At 38.5% G+C, this 18,433-nt stretch overlaps 1 protein-coding gene and 1 long non-coding RNA gene across 8 annotated transcripts in view; one reads left to right on the forward strand and one right to left on the reverse strand.

The window, feature by feature from the left end:
* POLA1 (DNA polymerase alpha 1, catalytic subunit) overlaps window positions 1-18,433 on the forward strand; it is a 295,794-nt gene that overhangs the window by 176,580 nt on the left and 100,781 nt on the right. For all 4 annotated transcript variants that reach the window (XM_086389392.1, XM_086389396.1, XM_086389393.1 and 1 more), the window contains exon 35: window positions 11,178-11,294. In XM_086389392.1, the coding sequence (XP_086245518.1) occupies window positions 11,178-11,294 (117 nt within the window). The remainder of the gene's footprint in view (window positions 1-11,177; window positions 11,295-18,433) is intronic.
* Window positions 1-18,433, reverse strand: part of LOC147339922 (uncharacterized) — a 126,803-nt gene that overhangs the window by 1,490 nt on the left and 106,880 nt on the right. Inside the window, exons 4-5 of one of the 4 annotated variants that reach the window (XR_015159738.1) lie at window positions 13,981-14,178; window positions 9,753-10,807 (exon numbers count right to left, since the gene is read on the reverse strand). This is a non-coding gene — a long non-coding RNA (uncharacterized LOC147339922). Of the gene's footprint in view, window positions 1-9,752; window positions 10,808-11,424; window positions 12,177-13,980; window positions 14,179-18,433 lie in introns of those variants that run through there. The other 3 variants (XR_015159735.1, XR_015159736.1, XR_015159737.1) reach the window with 3 other exon arrangements.

The following is an 18,433-nucleotide window of genomic DNA, read 5'->3' on the forward strand; positions in this document are numbered from 1 at the left end:
AAAAAGCTAGGTGTTACAGCAGAATTTGTGCCTCTTAGAAAAAAACCACTCCTTACTATAAAGTAAAACCTGCCTTTCATACCTGAGTAAAACAATTCTGATATAACTTTCCTAATCCTCACATTTATTACAGAAAAGATGACAGTGCTGTTTTCTAGACCATGTTAATGAAAAATATTATATTCATCTTTGTATTAATTTCCCAGTAGTGAGTTTCTATTTTTAGATTGTTTTGTGAATTGGGCTTTCTGAGTTTAAAGTGGTTTTCAACACATGGGTGTTATTGTCAAACATCTTCCCCAAATACCAAACACATGCATTTCAATAGCTTTTTTGGACAGAAGCACAGTTAATAATTCTTTTATAGAAAAAAATACATGGTTTTTTAAAAATTATTATTATTTTCTCAAATTACGTTCTAGTATTTAAATTCTGAAACTTCATTTCACTGTGTAGACTTAACCTTGTATTGCCAAGAGGAAAGAAGTAGCTTTTCTGCAAAGCTAAATAGCTTTTACTTTATTGTCTGCTATGAAACAGCTGCTGATACCAGAAAAATGCCATCTCATCATTGGGCCTGGGGTGTCCAAAAGAGGCAGGAAAAAACTGACTGTAGTTCCCTGTCTGCCCTGGCACTCTGTCCTCGTTTCTCTCCGTTTTCATTGCCATGAAGAGCAGGAGAACAATATTCTGCAATTAAGGATTCCATTAAGTTGAAGAAAAGAGCAAATGGGGGATGTTTGTTCTCCAAGCTGAAAAAATTTGTCTGGGTTGGGGGGGATACTGGTAGTGGTATAGAGAGAGGTGGGTGGAGAGACGAAGTCAGGGCTGTTTGTTGAATATACTGTTAAGGACTGTTACCATCCTAATTAATCAAGTTAGAAATTACAGCTGTAGTCGGTTTCCCCCCAATTCTTGTTATCAATTTTCTTCTCTTTTGAGACAAAGCAAATATAAATTTTGTGTTCATTTGTCATTCGTTCTTTGACTTCAGCATCTCTGAAAATAACAATGTAGCACAAAAGCCCAGTATTTACCTAGTTGTAATGTGGGTTGCCATGGTGTTTTGCAAATTATTGCAATTATGTTCACCATGCGAGTCGCCCTTGGTAACTGGCGAAAAAACTGATAATCCTGTTTTGAACAAAAGGTCAAATTGCTGAATAGAAAGTCTTGATTAACTAAAAGATGTACAAAGTGGAATTATTTCCTACCATTCAGAAATAGTTCTTGATCGGGTTTGGGGGAGGGGGTGAGTAAGTACATCTGATTACTGAAGTACAAAGCATTGAAAGGATGTTGTCTTGAGCCTTTCATGTAGTCTTAATGGTGGCTTTTTTGTCAAATTTACCCATTTGCGGCATTGAAAGAGGCAGCTGCATTTAAGCTGGAGAGACGGTGCTTTTTCAAGAGTTCAGTGCATGGAAAGTTCTCAGCAGTATCTGCAGTTTACTAGTAGCCCCTGGTCTATTAAAACTGATGTGCCGCATTTGAGCCCATTGCTCTCAGTACTTGTGAACCCCTCTGGCTGATGATCTAATAAAGTGCTCTTACTGGACAATCTCTGATCAGCTACTTAAAAAGGAGCTTGGGGGAGGGGGCAGCAGAGAGAAGCCTCACAGGCAGTGAGATCTAGTGTATAGGCCAGAAGAGAGCCTCCAGGGACTAAACTGAGAGGTCTGTCACGATGGTAATCTGTGCTTAGGTATTTGCCATGGTGGTGTGGGTTTTGTGCCCTGAATCCCTCTACGCTGTGATCACAATTTTTTTTCTCTCAAAAGAAATCTTCATTTTATTACAAGATGAATAAGAAAAGATTAGACATGTCAGTTTGAAATTTGGAAATCCACTTTTGTGGATTTGCTTCTTCAGTGATGGGCAGTAATAAAATACATGATCCTATGTTTATGTAAAAGCAAAAGTTTCCCAGGTTACAGCCAAAGGTCAGATGGATTTCATCTCTTCTGAATCCGGCAGAGCATCTGGGGGAGAATTTGAAGGAGGAGGGGTTTAATGGCCACCTGAAAAATCAATTCTTAAAACTTTTGAGAGTGTGTGAAAGTGGCATGAAAGCAAAGCAAACCTTAACAAGTTTGTGGGTTTACATTCTACATCACCTAGCAACCCCCTGGCTCAGCCAGATCTCTTGTCTACCCTTAGTTCTGTTTACAGACTATTCAAACGGTCCTTCGAAACCATGAAAGATATTCAGTTTCATTAGTACCATTCTCAAGGAGAATATAATTAAAGTTAAATGAACAAATATTGCCGGGTGATGGTTTGAAGTTCACTCTGATTTTAAGGTGCCCTTTGAGGCAATTGCATATAGTTCAGTTTTAACATGTTTTGCAGTACCCAGGAGTACCTCATTAACTCATACCAGTAAATACTAGCTTGCAAACAAACAAACAATAAAATTTGCTTTTAGCTAGACTTGAGCAAAGAAAAGAAACTCTGCTAGTGATAAATTTCTAGACATGCCTTCCTGATTGAATTTTTTAATCAGTTCCTACCCTGGACATCTGAGCTGATCCATGTGTACACTGAATAAAGACAGGGGAGGGGGTCTGGGAAACAAAGCACATTTCTTTAAAACTGATTTATTACCTACCTTTGAAGATGCAGCATCATAAAGGAAAGTATTAAAATCATATTCCGTGGAAGGCTGTGTGCATTATAGTGAATAGCTTAATTTCATATATACGTCTAATACTAATAATACATGCCCTGCCATTCTGCTTGGAAGCTGCTTATGTACTTAAATTAACCTATTCTTGAAATATCTGATAGAGTGAAGAAAAATTTTTTTCATATGCCTTTTTATCCCATAAGCCCATTCTCTGAAAATTTGGGAACAACCAAACGCTTATTATAGCTCAAAATATTTTTCAGATGTGTTAGTGGTTCAGTTATACAGAATACTCTTGGTAAAACTCTGTTCCCTCATTAATAATAGTTTTCTGATTATAAAAACAATATGTACTGGTAGATAATTTACAAAATATAGAAACAGAAAAAACTATCTAAAGATAATCATGGATAGCTTTTTAGAGTATTTCCTTCCAGTCTTTTTTTCTGTGTACATATTGATGAAACTAAGCCTTGAGTTAGTTAACTTTTGAAGCTTGTTAGTATGTGCACATACCTAAGGTGATGTTTTTTCAAGAGCGAGGACTTGAAGGGTAAGAGCCATGTTGGAAACAATGAACAATTTTTCTTAGCGGCCTCATCACTAAAGCATTAATGTAAGCATCAGAGTAGCCATTTTTCCATCTCATTCCATTTGATTCTTTCTTTTTTCCCTGTTGAAATAACTATATGCCTTAACTGACACATCCATTTATAACCATTCATGTTGGAAAGTCGGACATTCATCATGGTTGGAATATTACATCCCCAAGTCACTTGTAGCTTCACATAGGGAAAAGAGTGTTTTATGAAAAAATTTGTAATACAATAGAGATTAATGGAATGTGGAGAGGAAAATGCTTTCAATTTCTCTTGTAAAGTGAAAGCAGGGCAGCGTGGAAATCTTGTGTTCTTACTTTTTGTATTTTGTTAGATCTCTAACATCCACAGTACATGGCTGGGTTGCATGAGCTCTTTGTGCTTTGTTGACAGTTGACAGACAAAGCAAAATTATTCCTGAAGCAAGGTACTGTGTACTTAGTTGTGACCTATTATAGCCTAAGAATGTAGCTTGCTTTTCAGTTGGATAAATAGAGAGAGCATTTTATAGAATAGACTTGAATATACTAAGAGAGATTTTAGCTGCCCATACAGAAAGATACATGTCCTCCATTGAACTTTTTTCCCCCAAAATGTAATTTTCCACATAAAGTCATTTTAAGTATATTTTCCCTGGTTGCTTGCACGGAGACGATTTTAACTGTTCTAGTATTGTCCTACGGTGGTAAAATAAAATTGCTGGTAATTGTTGGCTTTCTCTGCTCACAGCACAGCAGAGGAATATGGCTTCCATGGGGCTCTCTAATGTGCCTCAGGTACATCTTCTGATGTTCATCCTCTGATTGCAAATTAAAATAACAAGACTATGGTATTGGATTTGATGCGAAGCAAAGCAGAACAGCTTGCTAATTTATCATGTAATATACAATTGCTGAGGTTGGAATTTGTCCACTTGTAGTGCTATTCTATGTGTCTAAATGAGGACCACTGTTTGCATCTAACCTATCATAACAGTTTGGGACTGCTCCATTATCCTTTCAGCAAACTGATGGCAGAGTCTGGTCCTTGCACAAATGATAAGATCAATAAGTTTCAAATAACTTGGATGAAATGACATGTGACTGTTCACTTAAAGAGATGTTTTACTTTAAAAATCAATTTTAATAATATTTAAAATTCTTACATTGACCGATGAGGCATTTTCTACTTCTCTTTTGTTTGATAATTTTGTTTAAAAATATTTTTGTATTAACTTTGGTGAATAGTGTATGTGTATATTTTTCCTGATTTGCTCTTTCATCTGCTCTGGCACCTCTCTGAGACTTAATAATCACTCTGATGTGCCAGGATGCTGCAGTGTAGAAGATTTAACTTTAAAAGTAAAATTATGTTCATGTTAAAACTTCCCCTAGAGATCTTAGGAAAATTTTCTCCCAGTTTTGGGTGCAAATGTGGGTCAGAAAGCAATTTGTTTTTTGATATTTCTGGAAATCCCAAATCATAACATGTCATTCTTCAAAAGCAGCTGTGGGCCCATACTGTGCACTGTCTATAAGAAGACCCATTTTACACTGGGAATAATTCTGTGACAGAAAAATGTGACCATAAGGGAACTCCAGAACATTTATAAATGGTTTTGGGTGAAAAGAGTGTCTGGTATTCTCAAAGTGCATATAGTTTGGGGAGAGGAACAGTTAACAGCCATTATAGAAAAATAGTAATGATATGATGAACTCTGTAAGAGCATGCATGCTGGCAGACCTCGCCCTGTGACCCTGTCACTGCACTCCTGGAGAGCCATTACAGTTTTAAATAAATCATACGTCACTGCAGTAGTGTTCTGTTGTCTCTTGAATCTATGTGCATCCCTAAATAAAGCACTTTCCTTACTGTCTGTTCTGCCATCTATAACTTCCAATCCAGTATAGTTTTATTAGGAAAAACAGAAATTTTACTTGTGTTGATGGCATAGTTGTACTATTTTGCAGTCAAGTTGAGAAGCAGCTCTGTGTAATCTTAACCAATTAGCCCTCTTTGTAGTTCTCCATTTGGGGATAACATCAGGTGGAAACTGACCAGGTTCTCTCCTGGTTAGAATAGTGAGTTGTCAGCTATAAGTACAGCACTGATGTCCCCCAGTACTGGAGAAAAACGATAATAGTTGACACTTACTGAACATTTGTGTGGGCTTTCTTATTCGGTCCTCTGAGCAACTCTAATAGGGTAATCATTATTACCTCTGGTATCATAGATGAGGAAACTGAGGCTTAGAGAGCAGTTTGGCCCCTTTGTACAAAATCACCTATTAATAAGTCGGAGGGGAGAGACCACGCTCAAGTGCACTTTTTCATACCTGTTCAGTTTTCTTCATTGAGTGTAAACATTTTGTGCTAGAGACTGGGTAAGACACTACCATATCCAAAACGAGTCATTCCCCAAGGGCCTGACCATCCAGTTAGGAAGGTAAGATAAGATGGTTCCAGGACAGTGCACAGCAGGGTCTGTTCAGTGGCTGCTGGACTAGAAGAAGAAGTCCCTGAGGGTTGGGGAAATTTTACAGGCAAGGAATGTAAGTGATGCTGAGTGAATGGGCACTTTACGCAGAGGTTCTGTGGCACGAGCAGGAACAGGGAGTTGGCAATAGGCAAAAAGTGATGATGACAGAAAGCCAGCACTATGGGACAAATAGTGAGAAAGGAGGAATGGGACCAAAGCGTGGTATAGGAAGGTATACAACTGGCGGATGGGAGTAGAGAGGTCTTGGAAAGCTACTTGGAAAGGCTGTGCATTGGCTGTGGGAGAGTATGGAGTCAGGGAAACCTGGCACAGGCTACCACAGTAGATCATCATTGAGGTCTGGGTTCGAGTGTGGTTGGTGATAATGGGACTATAAGGCCAATGGACAGATTTGGTGACTGACTGGAAATGGGCGAAGGACCCCATATATTTGATTAAAGAGTATGAAAACTACTATAAATTTTTTTTCTACTGTGACTTTTAGACCCCTATTATTTTCCATAAACCTGATCCTGTGCATTTTTTATTTTATTGCTTCTATTCATTTATTTTCTTCGAAAGATAGTTTTGAATGCCTTTTATGCACCACATTTCTGGGTGTGGGTGATTTTTTGTGTGTGCATCCTTCTAAAAATAGAGATGTACACGAATTAATAGCAATTTGTGTTTAAGGTGCAACTGTTAGGAATGCCTCAGCTACAAGTGGAAATCGATCCCTTTTTAGCATATGAAGACAGAAACCATTTTTGTTGAGGCCTCAGAAATATAATTTAGCAATCAGAACCAATCAGCATTTAACACAATTTCATACACAATGATTTCAAGGTATTAGTGATGCTGAGACTAAAGCAACAGGTGATAAGAGTTTTGCATGTTTTGATAAAAGTTTGTTTTGCCCTGGGACAGGCTAGCTTCACCTCTTTTGAACCCTCTACTTATAAACATGTTTAAAGTAGCCATCTGAAAACTTAATGACCCTATTCTGCTTGGTTATGACAATTTGGCATTTACACATGGTATTGCATAATAAGATGACATATTTGGATGGCAGACATCCTCAGAGTGGTTCTGGGTTTTTTTTTTTTTTTTTAAGCCAAACCTTTTTATAGGTTGGACTTTCAAAAAGCTACACATTATTAAATTTTCTTTTTCCTTCACTGATTTGGCAATGTACCTTTGGGCTGCATATTTCCCAACATGGGAAATGAAAATAAGTTTATTTTTGCCCTTGTGTTACTTCAAAGAGATTTTATACAACATTGGTATTTTCTTTTGCTTTTATCACCTATGGGAGGCAAAATGCCGTGAGATATTGTAAGATTTGCTTCATCATGGAATATTTTCAAAAATCTGACATATTTATTTTTAACAGCTCAAATGTTCCTTGAAGGGTATATTTAGCACAGTCAGTCAATATTTGCTGGGGGAACAAAGGGTTAACCAAATGTACTTGACAAAACTGAATGGAAGCAAAGCATATATTAAATATAATTGGGGCCTCTTTCCCCCATTAAAGAGTTTTATTTAAAATGCACCATGACCAAAGCTTAATTATTAAAATAAAACAATAGGCATAAAGAGTTACAGGCTTCTAATATTTTTTTTCAGCCCCAGTTCCCTTCACACAGTTATCAGCATGTTTAATTTCCATGCATAATAGCACCAGTTATTGTTGTCATTTGTAAAGGTAGATTAACAGATAGTAAGTACAAACAAACCCAAATAAGTACTGAATAGAGAGGTGACAAAGAAGAAAAGACCTCTTTAATGTTAATTATAACTGGTAGGAAGTCTAGACAAATTATATTATCTGTTTTCTATATGATTTGAAAGGACATTTAGTTAGTAACTCTGTCAGAGATAGAGTTGGGTGTTTGCTTTTGAAACAGGTGAGGTGACAATTTAGCATCTCCCTGGATGGCAGCTCACCTGGTGAGTCATGAAGTTGTGGTAAATTGATGAAATCAAGTTTCAAAAACACCTGGAAAGAACTGTAGCTTTTTGAACATTGTATTTAAAAGATTAAAAAATAATTGTAACTCTGGGTTGTATTCTGGTACTCAATACTTTATTGTCTCAAAACATGATAATTGACTTACCTGCTTGCTTTTTAAAAAATTTTGTTAAGAATTGAATGAATTACAACTGTGGTTGTGACTATTAACTGATAAGTGTTTCCAAGTGTGTAAAGTCTCAGGTAGCAAATGTAGTGTCAGAAATCCAAATAAATGATGAATGGGTGGTTCATTCTTGTATTTTTCATACATCATTTCCCTTGAATGCTACTTTTCCTTTATTAATATGCATTTAGGCCCAAACCCATGTAGGGTACATCCAGAAACAACTAGTCTCACCTTTTGTTTTATAAGCTACATTTAAAATGTACTACCAGCTGTTGCTGTCAATCCCATTATCCCTCTGTCTCCCCCATGCCTGGAACATGCTAAACCAAAGTATATTTTTTCTTTAATTCTGGGGGATCATCAATTTTGAGCTGCACTCTTAACGGCTTTTTTGGAGGGAACAAATACATGTTATTTGTAAAGGCATCTGAGTTTCAGAACTCTTAAAATGTATCCTCAGATCAAGAACATTGGTAATAGGCCCTAGGAATTGAAAGAGTTGCCTATGACTAAGAACCACTGATTCTCTTTTCTAGTTCAGGGTCTTTTGCTATGGTAGTAGCTGTATGTCTCAGATCGGTAGAATCCACACGACTGAATCTCTTCTCTTTGTCGTTTTAGTTGGTACTGTGCAAGGCGGTTCTTAAAACCATACCATAGCGAATTGCTGTTTTGTTTTTGTGTATGTGGATCTTGCTTTCCTATTTAGATTATAACTTCCTGAAACTGTATACCTGGGGACTCTTTGCCTATTTCCCACAGTATTTAATACAATTCTGGTATATTTTAAAGATTTCATAAGGATTCCTTGAGACTCTCTACCTGAAAAGTTGATGTTCCTACTGAAGGTGGGAGTAAAGTATATTCTGAATGTATTGTCTAGATGAATTTTAATATGCTTTAAAGGCGCATCTTTTATTTGAGTCAGAAAGTTCTACAGTGTCCTTTCTCTGGTGTGAAAGCCATAATAAGCTGGAAGAACTGATTCTGGGCACTTTGCCTTGAGTTAGGTTGTAGCTACTTCCAAGAAGAAGATTGAGGTCACTCAACAGAACACTGAGCGGGGACATCCTGCAGCTTTGGACTAATGCCACGTGACAACCTTAATAAGCAACAGATGAAAGTCCCTAAAGTAATTCAGCAATATTTGTCTATATACTGCTCTTATCTGGGGAGAAAAGGTGTTGGCCTTTTCTGAAACTGAGGTTGCTCAGTTTCGAAACAGGGAGTATGGTTAAACATGTCATTGATCCTTTTCTTCATTGTATCTCAGTCATATCACACACCATTCTCTCTTCACTCTTGTGCACATTTTCTCTCTGCCTAAGTTGTCTTCCCTGCCTCCTCCACCTACTAAACCTCTACTTACTCCTGAAGACCAGTTCAGAAGTTCCACTTCACCAAATACTCCAACACCCAAATATAGTTGGGTCCCTACTCACAGCTTCCCAGGTGGGGACCCCATGCAACAAGGGAGCATACCTTGTTCACCTTTATCCCCTAGTGTTTCACCCTCATTTGCCTTAGGGCTCTAATGCCTAATACATGTAGCACTAAAGCCCACAGGCCCTAGTGCCTTCATAAGAATACCAGAACTTTGCTCAACCCCACATGTGAAGTCTTGAAGAATTCTGTGTTTAACAGTTAAGTTTTATAGCAAACATAGACCTCATTTAAGTTAACAGATATGTTGTTACCACATCTGTATGAGAAAATTTAAACAAGGACTGTGAGAGAAAGTACCTGAAGAAAGAAAGCGAGAGAAGAGGAGGATTTTAAAGGCCAGGGAGTGGGCAATGGCTGTTTGAAACTACTAGAAAAGAGTGGTCGGTTGAAGTTGTCCTTGAAAACTTTGCAGCCAATTTTATGCCTCCAGGGAACATGCATAAAAGAATCTGTTTTCATTAAAAAGGAGATAATTGCTTACATTTTTAAGTGTTTCTTTTATGTCAAAGGTAGTTGTAGGCACTTTAAATGTATCCCATCACTACAACAAACCTATAAACAAAGTGTTATTATTGTGCCCATTCTATGGAGAAGGAAACTGATCAGAGCAATTAAGTAGTCAGCTGTTGGGAAAGTCATTCATTTCTACTCAGTATATTCTTTACTTTGGTAATGGCCTTTCATTTCAGTTCAGTTGCTTAGTCGTGTCCCACTCTTTGCAACCCCATGAATCGCAGCATGCCAGGCCTCCCTGTCCATCACCAACTCCCGGAGTTCACTCAAACTCATGTCCATCGAGTCAGTGATGCCATCCAGCCATCTCATCCTCTGTCGTCCCCTTCTCCTCCTGCCCTCAATCCCTCCCAGCATCAGGGTCTTTTCCAGTGAGTCAACTCTTCACATGAGGTGGCCAAAGTATTGGAGTTTCAGCTTTAGCATCAGTCCTTCCAGTGAACACCCAGGACTGATCTCCTTTAGAATGGACTGGTTGGACCACCTTGCAGTCCAAGGGACTCTCAAGAGTCTTCTCCAACACCAGAGTTCAAAAGCATCAATTCTTCAGTGCTCAGCTTTCTTCACAGTCCAACTCTCACATCCATACATGACCACTGGAAAAACCATAGCCTTGACTGGATGGACCTTTGTTGGCAAAGTAATGTCTCTGCTTTTCAATATGCTATCTAGGTTGGTCATAACTTTCCTTCCAAGGAGTAAGCGTCTTTTAATTTCATGGCTGCAGTCACCATCTGCAGTGATTTTGGAGCCCCGAAAAATAAAGTCTGACACTGTTTCCCCATCTATTTCCCAAGAAGTGATGGGACCAGATGCCATGATCTTCGTTTTCTGAATGTTGAGCTTTAAGCCAACTTTTTCACTCTCCTCTTTCACTTTCATCAAGAGGCTTTTTAGTTCCTCTTCACTTTCTGCCATAAGGGTGGTGTCATCTGCATATCTGAGGTTATTGATATTTCTCCCGGCAATCTTGATTCCAGCTTGTGCTTCTTCCAGCCCAGCATTTCTCATGATGTACTCTGCATAGAAGTTAAATAAGCAGCCTACTGAACTAAAACCCATCAGTTTACATTCTGCATGTAATCATATGAGTTTTTATTGGGAGGTTTTGATATATTAGGTGGCAGGAGGATATCTTTTAAGTAAAGAAACTAATGTCTCGTGATCTTTTTTTTTTTTCAAACTTTATTATGAGTTTCCTAATTTTTATGTTTGGCACACAGATCAAATTAACATGACAGGAAGGACGGGTAGGGAGCTATTTCAGAATCTATTGGGTGACATGAATCTACCTTGATCACGATAAGTCTTATCTTGATCACAAAAGGGTTTTTATTTGTACTGGTTGATGGTGGTGATAGGACTGAAGCATTCTCTTTGTCTCTCCAGGGCTGGTTGATTTGTGAAGAGCCCACATGTCGAAATCGAACTCGGCACCTTCCCCTTCAGTTCTCCCGAAATGGACCCCTTTGCCAAGTCTGCATGAAAGCTACACTTCGACTAGAGGTAATGGTCGCCTCGTGCTCGGGGCATGGGGATGTTAGCTTGTACCTTAGTTCTGGGAAGTGGATATTTGGTATATACCCTGTGGTGATACCCTACTACCACACACATGTATTTAAGAAAATATCCAGACTTCAAAAAGATACATGCTTTAATTTTCACATTATGAACAGTATATTTTTATATCTAAAAGAGAAACTGATTAGTTCTCATATGGGTTACTCAGATGTCTTTGGTTACCACTTTTTAATTACAGAGACGAGATAACTTTTGTAGAAGCTGCTGTTACCTTCAGAGTAGATCAGAACCCCTTTTGCAAAGGCCAAGAAACCTCCCAAACCTGTACTATAAAGGGCTGATTTGATTTTTATGGAATTCATTGTTTCTGAGTAGCAGCACAGAGGGATAGTTCTCAAACCTTTTCTCGCCTCAGTACATAGACTCTCAGTGACTCCCATCTGGTGAGCACACAGTCTGGAAGCACTTTCCTGGTAATTAAGGTGCCGTCCCTCTGTCACCCACTGTGAACATCATGGACCCAAGCAGCATTTGCTACGCTGTGGGGAGAGGGGTATTTGAAGGTCTTCCAGGCAAAGTGGATTTTGTGATCAAGTAATTCGAGCCAACTCTGAGTTCAGTTCAGTTCAGTCGTTCAGTCGTGTCCGACTCTTCACGACCCCATGAATCGCAGCACGCCAGGCCTCCCTGTCCATCACCAACTCCCAGAGTTCACTCAAACTCATGTCAGTTAGTCAAGGTTAAACAGGACTTACTGTAGACTGTCACACAACCTGTAAAATGATAAGGTGCGGTCTACTTCACTGATACAGGACTGTTACGTGCCTCACTTTCCCAAAGTTTTCTGGTCCAAGGATTTGTAATGATCTGGGTGAGAAGGGTGAGAATAGGAAGCTTGTTGCTTATTTACTTATTTTTTAACTCATAGACCAGTTTTAACCAAATTTTGACTTCAGATCTTTTCACTGAAAAGAGTTGATACACAGGCTAGTTTTAGGAAAATATTTTAATGTATCACTTAACAGAATTTAACAAGAATTACAAGTGGCTGCCACCATTGTATATTCCCTTGTTCTTATGTATTTTTATGTGGTTTCAGTCATAATGAAGATACGCTTTTATATCATGTTTATCTTTTGTTGAACATCTGTCTCTGTTGCTATTTAATTTTCATACTAAACTTCTAAACACAAATTTAACCATTCCTTTCATTGGACAATTTAGGCTACTTTTACTATCCCTTTACTAGAAAATTGTGATGAATGATTTCCTGCTTAAATTATTTATTATTTGAAATATTTATCAACAGTACACATCCAAGTGCATAAATTTAATGTAGACATGATTCATGTTGCCATATTGCTTTCTAAATGGATTATCCCAACTTAGGTGCCAGTTTTACCACTACCTTTGCAGCATTTGTGCATTATCATTATTTTTAACTAATTTGATAGGTATAAAATGTTCCTTGTCTTACTTTTAGTATGTCTTTGCTAATTAGCAAAGTAGATTTTAGATTTTTTTTTTAAATATGGAGCACATAAGTGAGAATTAGTTGTAGTGAATTCTTTTTACGTCAGTCTCATCTTATGACTTGTATCAGCATGTGCAGAAAGAGAACAAAAGTATATATATATTTAGTGTGAGTCATCAATCCAGTTGTAGACTCCAGGGGAATCACCTTGCTTCATGAACCGATGCTGCCTTTGAGATTTTTTAAACATCTAGCTCATCAAATCATGTTCAATGAAAACTGAATTACTTCTTAGAAAGTCAGCCAATCTTAGGATTCCATTCTTGGTGACAGAAAGTACAAGGAAAATGTGCAGCTAGTAGATCGGTAACTTTCCAGTAAGTGCTGATGATGTTATTGGTAGTGGTTTAATACATCAGGTTATCTTTTATCATTTATGATCCTTTTTTAAATGAGTGAACCAACACACACATTTTGAAGTATTTTTTCCCTTCATTTTCTTTTCCTCAAAATGGGAGCATGTTAGGTAGGCATTTACCAACTACTCAGGGGTGATTAGCTCCTCAGGCCATGTTGCTGCTCAGAACATGACCCCCTGGAATAACTGGAGGTCGAGAGCATCCTGGTTGGTGATCTTGCTCTTTGCCATTCCTTGCAGGGACCTTAACAGTGGGACTGAGCCTACTCCTCTTCAGTTCATTTTCAGTTACTAGTGATGAGTAGGAAATCTCTTAATATGTTTATGATGTTCCTGGGCTTTCCTAATAGAAAGAAAAAGCTATATCTTTTTAGAGATCATTCTAAAGTGGCTCCAGAATCAGTGATGCTATGGGCAAGATCATTGTAGTTACCATAGAGTTTTCCAAAGGATCTATTTTGCAGGATTATGCTTATCTGGTTCTTAAGTTCTGGGTTATTGTGTGTCAGTCATACATTACCTTCATTTAATAATAATTTATTGAACACTTATTATACCCTAGGCACTTTGCTAGGGACTAGGGCCATAGCAACGAACAGAACATTTCCTTATTTATAAAGCTAGCTTAGGATTGCATTACATGTATTATATAAAATCGATATCTGTGGACAGAATTAGGCATTTGTAAATATCTGTACGGGCATAAACATTAGACTTTCCTAATGCTTAACTAGTGAGGACTTTAAATACATTGTCAAGTTTGATGGTATAATACTTACCTCTTACTGTGCCAATCTGATCTTCACATAATAAATCTACTCTCATTCAGTCCTGTGTTGTGGTTGGCTTGAGTACTTCCCAGAATTGACTTGGGATTTGAGAGTGGGCTCTTCTTCTGGCTCCTCTTGCCAGAGTTATGAGAAAGAAAGTTGGGACGGTTTTGTTCCCAGGGTTTTAGACATGTCTCTCTTAGATACCTTAAAAAAAAAAAAAAAACAGAAATAAAGAAATCGGTTAAGATTTTTCACGTTCATGGCAATTTAACAGTATACAAATTTATGATTATTAGAAATGTACTCTCTGGGCATTCTCTGCACATAGAAAGTGCAAATAAATACAGGAATGAAAACTCCACTGTATGTGTAAGTTCCCAAGTGAATAGAACCTTTTTTCACACTGATGACAGAGATAAGACTTATCCAAGTTAGTGAATAATTATTTTAATATATATTTATTTTAAGGATGTGGTTTTTTGACTTATTAAGGTGGTCAAGTCTGTATGGCTGTGATCCAAACACACAGGGGAGCCTATATTACATAATTAACCAAAAATAAAGCATTAGTTTGGTTTTGTTTTCTAATTAGAACTGAGATTGAAACCAAGTTAAACTTTTTCTCATTAACATTGCCATTCTTGATGTGGAGATGAGAAGATATCTACATGTGACCCACTTGCTACTCCTGGCTGGGAGAGGGGCGGGGTAGGAGCACTGTGGCAGAGTTTGGTTTATTCAACTAAATTTCTTAAAGGCCTCTTATGAGGAAAGCACTAAAATGACTTCTGGTCCTACTGTGGGACACCCCTAGTGTTTCTCACGTTATCCTTAATTGTAGAATTGTTAAAATCTTTTATAACAGAACGTTTGTACCATGTAGGACTTTGGCCTTCATGGGAGAGGATAAATACTGAACTTGTGATCATTGTATGTTGCAATTTCATTATGGCTGTGGCTGATGGATTATTGATTTTAAAAGTAAGTTAAAGACAGTGTGAATGTTGCCAGGCTATGTGGGACAATGTCTTGTTTCTGTGTAAGATGAAAACAGTTGTGGTCTCTTAAGGAAGTAATCATAAGCTGTACAGGAAGAGAAACTTGGGACTATGATGGAAAGTCTCAAACAGCTGTACTGAGTCATTGGTTACCCTCCAGTAGACAATGGGCTTTTATCATGAAGGAGCCTTTGGAATTCTCTGCTCTGATTTTCCTGTGCTTGTTTTTTGATGCAGAGTTTTGGGCTTCTCTGGCGGCTCAGATGGTAAAGAATCTGCCTGCAGAGTAGGAGATCTGGGTTCGATCCCTTGGTTGGGAAGATCTCCTAGAGAAGGGAATGGCTACCCACTCCAGTATTCTTGCCTGGAAAATTCCGTGAACTGAGGAGCCTGGTGGGCTACCGTCCATGGGGTTGCGAAAGTTGGACATGACTGATCGACTAACACTTTGCTAAATTCTACATACAGACTTGCCTACCATGAAGCAGATACTAGCCTTCCTTTCAGTATAGTATTTTTCTATTTTAAAAAAAATTATTGAGATGAAATTCACATGACAGAATTAACCATCTTAAAGTGAATAATATAGTGGCATTTAGTGCATCCACAGTGTTAAGTGATCACCACCTCTGTCTAGTTCCAAAACATTTTCACCGCCCGCCCCCCGCCCCCCCCCCGCCCCCGCCCCCAGCAAAAACCCTGTATTTGTTAGGCAGTCACTCCTTTTTCCTTCCCATTCTTTTGGCTACTGGAAACAACTAATCTGCTTTCTGTCTCTATGGATTTACCTAGGTTGGATATTTCATATAAATGAAACCATACATTATGTGACATTCTGTACCTGGCTTTTTTCACTTAGCATAATGTTTCTGAGTTTGATCCAAGTTATAACCTGTGTCAGTACTTCATTACTTTTTATAATAATAATTCATTGAGTAGATATACCACAATGTATTTATCCATTTATCTGTTCATGAACATTTGAGTTGCTTCTTTCAATATGCTTTTGAAGTTTATTTTTATTACTTAGATAGATCTTGTGTTTGGTCTCAATCTATGTCATATGTCTCCCTTGTTGGTCCTAGTTTAGCTAAATGGTGCTATACAAGGCTAGACTGATCCTTCCTTTTTCCTGCTTTCAGTAAGCACCTACTCTTTGCCTGTTGTCTGAGAACCTTTTAGATACTTGAAGGTAGCTGTCTTCCTAAGCTTTTCCCTGCTAGGCCAAGTATCTTTAGATCTTCAACCATTTCTCTAGTGCTTTGCTTTCAGAATAATGATCCTAGTCCAGGGTTTATAGCCTGATAAAATGATTAGCCCCAAATTGCATGCAGCTGTTGGATAGCTCTCATTAGGACTAGTATGGAGCAGAATAAACCTGCCGCTACCAGCTTTTTCTAGGTAGTAAATTTCTGTGAAGTCTTTTTAGGGTTGCATTAACTTTCTTGACATCCATATTCACAGCATTGATTCATTTTGCACGTTCTGTGTACTCAAACACATAATTTCTTGGCACATACAATTGCTAAGCCATGCCTTATCAGGTTTTCTGAGATGCAAGTGGTTTATTTTTACCTAATGTAAGACTCCATTAGTACTGTATTAGTTTCCTAGGGATGCTATAATGAAGTACCTCAAACTGTGAGTGGCTTAAAACAACAGAAATTTCCTATTTCACAGTTCTGGAGGCTAGCTAGAAGTTTGATATCTAGGCATCATAGGGGACTCTCCCTCTCTGAAACCTGTAGAGGAGGATCATTCCTTGCCTCTTCTAGCTTCTGGTAATCCCTGGCATTCTTTTGCCGGCAAATGCATCACCGCAGTCTCTGCTGTCATAGTTGTGTCTCTTTTCTTCTTCTTATAAGGATATAGTCATGCTGGATTAGGGCCCACTGTATGATCTCACCTTAACTTGATTTTATCTGCCAAGATCTTATTTCCAAATAAGGCTACATGCACAGGTACTCTTCATAGATAGGAAATGGCTGAACTGAGAGAAATGGAAACCAAAAGTAACAGTGGCTTAAACAGAATAGACATTTAATTTGACAGTGTCATCAACAGTGACCCTCAAGGTCACATTGTGGTCCAAAGTGACCGCACAAGCTCCTTTAAGGCATCACAGACTACAGGACACAGAAAAGGCTGAAGAGTCCAAAGGTTGCACTTCTCAGCCAAGTCAGTTCTTTGAGCAGCCTTCTCAGAACTCCCACCCAACACTCCTTACGTTTCATGAGCCAGAAATTAGTCACATGGATATAATAGCTTATTTTGTTACTAAAAAGAGAAAAAGAGTAGACTGGGTATTGGGAGCCAACCAGTACTCTCTGTGGCAGAGACCTTCCAGTGAACCCTGTGAAATCTCCCTTTGCTGTGCTCAACCCATCACTGTCCCATTGTGGATAACTTGGATCCTGGTTCTGCCGTGCGCCCACTCTTTTGGCTTCTACATATCTGATGCTGATTAGCCTTCCCTTTTTAATCTTCTCCAAAATATCGATTAAAATGAAGTACATTTCTGCCCATTCCAGTGGCTCAATGCTTCCTTCCAAGTGGACGCTGCTCCATTCTAATCAGCACCCTTTGTGGAGGATTGTTCTACCAGTTGCTAATTATCTTTGCTTCTGGCTTATCATTCTCTGCAACGGGTTTCTCCCAAGGGGAAAACCACAGCGTTACTGAACTAGATGCTGATGGTCGCGTGGTTTTGTAACTATCTTGGCCCCTGAAATGAGAAATCATACAGTCCATCCCTTCAATATTCTGGAATGATGCTAAAGCTGAAACTCCAGTACTTTGGCCACCTCATGCGAAGAGTTGACTCATTGGAAAAGACTCTGATGCTGGGAGGGATTGGGGGCAAGAGGAGAAGGGGACGACAGAGGATGAGATGGCTGAATGGCATCACTGACTCGATGGACGTGAGTCTGAGTGAACTCTGGGAGTTGGTGATGGACAGGGAGGCCTGGCATGCTGTGATTCATGAGGTTGCAAAGAGTCGGACATGACTGAGCGACTGATCTGATCTGAAGCAGCATATTTATAAGAATGTGCTTGCAATGTACTCATTCTGTGCCCCTAGAAGCCAATTGCTTAAGGAAAGGGTATTTCAGATATTTCTTTTAAAATATGAGTTGAGTAATTGGCTGGGAGAGAGTAAGACCCCATGTAATGATCCTGGCCAAAGACACCTAACTGAGGGAGTGATGAGACAGGACCATCTTGATAAATCATGGAATGTGATATGATTTGCTGTTACATATTAACTAATTATAACAACAGAAATAATTGTTAAAACTTAGACCTAAAAGAAACAAGAGGTAACCTAATATTAAAAATTACGTACAAAGTTTCTAATCACCCCTAGTGGAAAAATCACAAACCGAAAGAAATAGACCCTGCCTTTCATAGGCTGCTCTTCTCATGGAGAAAGTAAGGAAGTACATACTCGCAATGCTCTG

Source organism: Bos grunniens, chromosome X (genome assembly GCF_055505025.1).
Source record: "Bos grunniens cultivar Pamir isolate PY7600 chromosome X, Bosgru_T2T1.0, whole genome shotgun sequence".
In the NCBI taxonomy this organism is placed as follows: domain Eukaryota; kingdom Metazoa; phylum Chordata; class Mammalia; order Artiodactyla; family Bovidae; genus Bos; species Bos grunniens.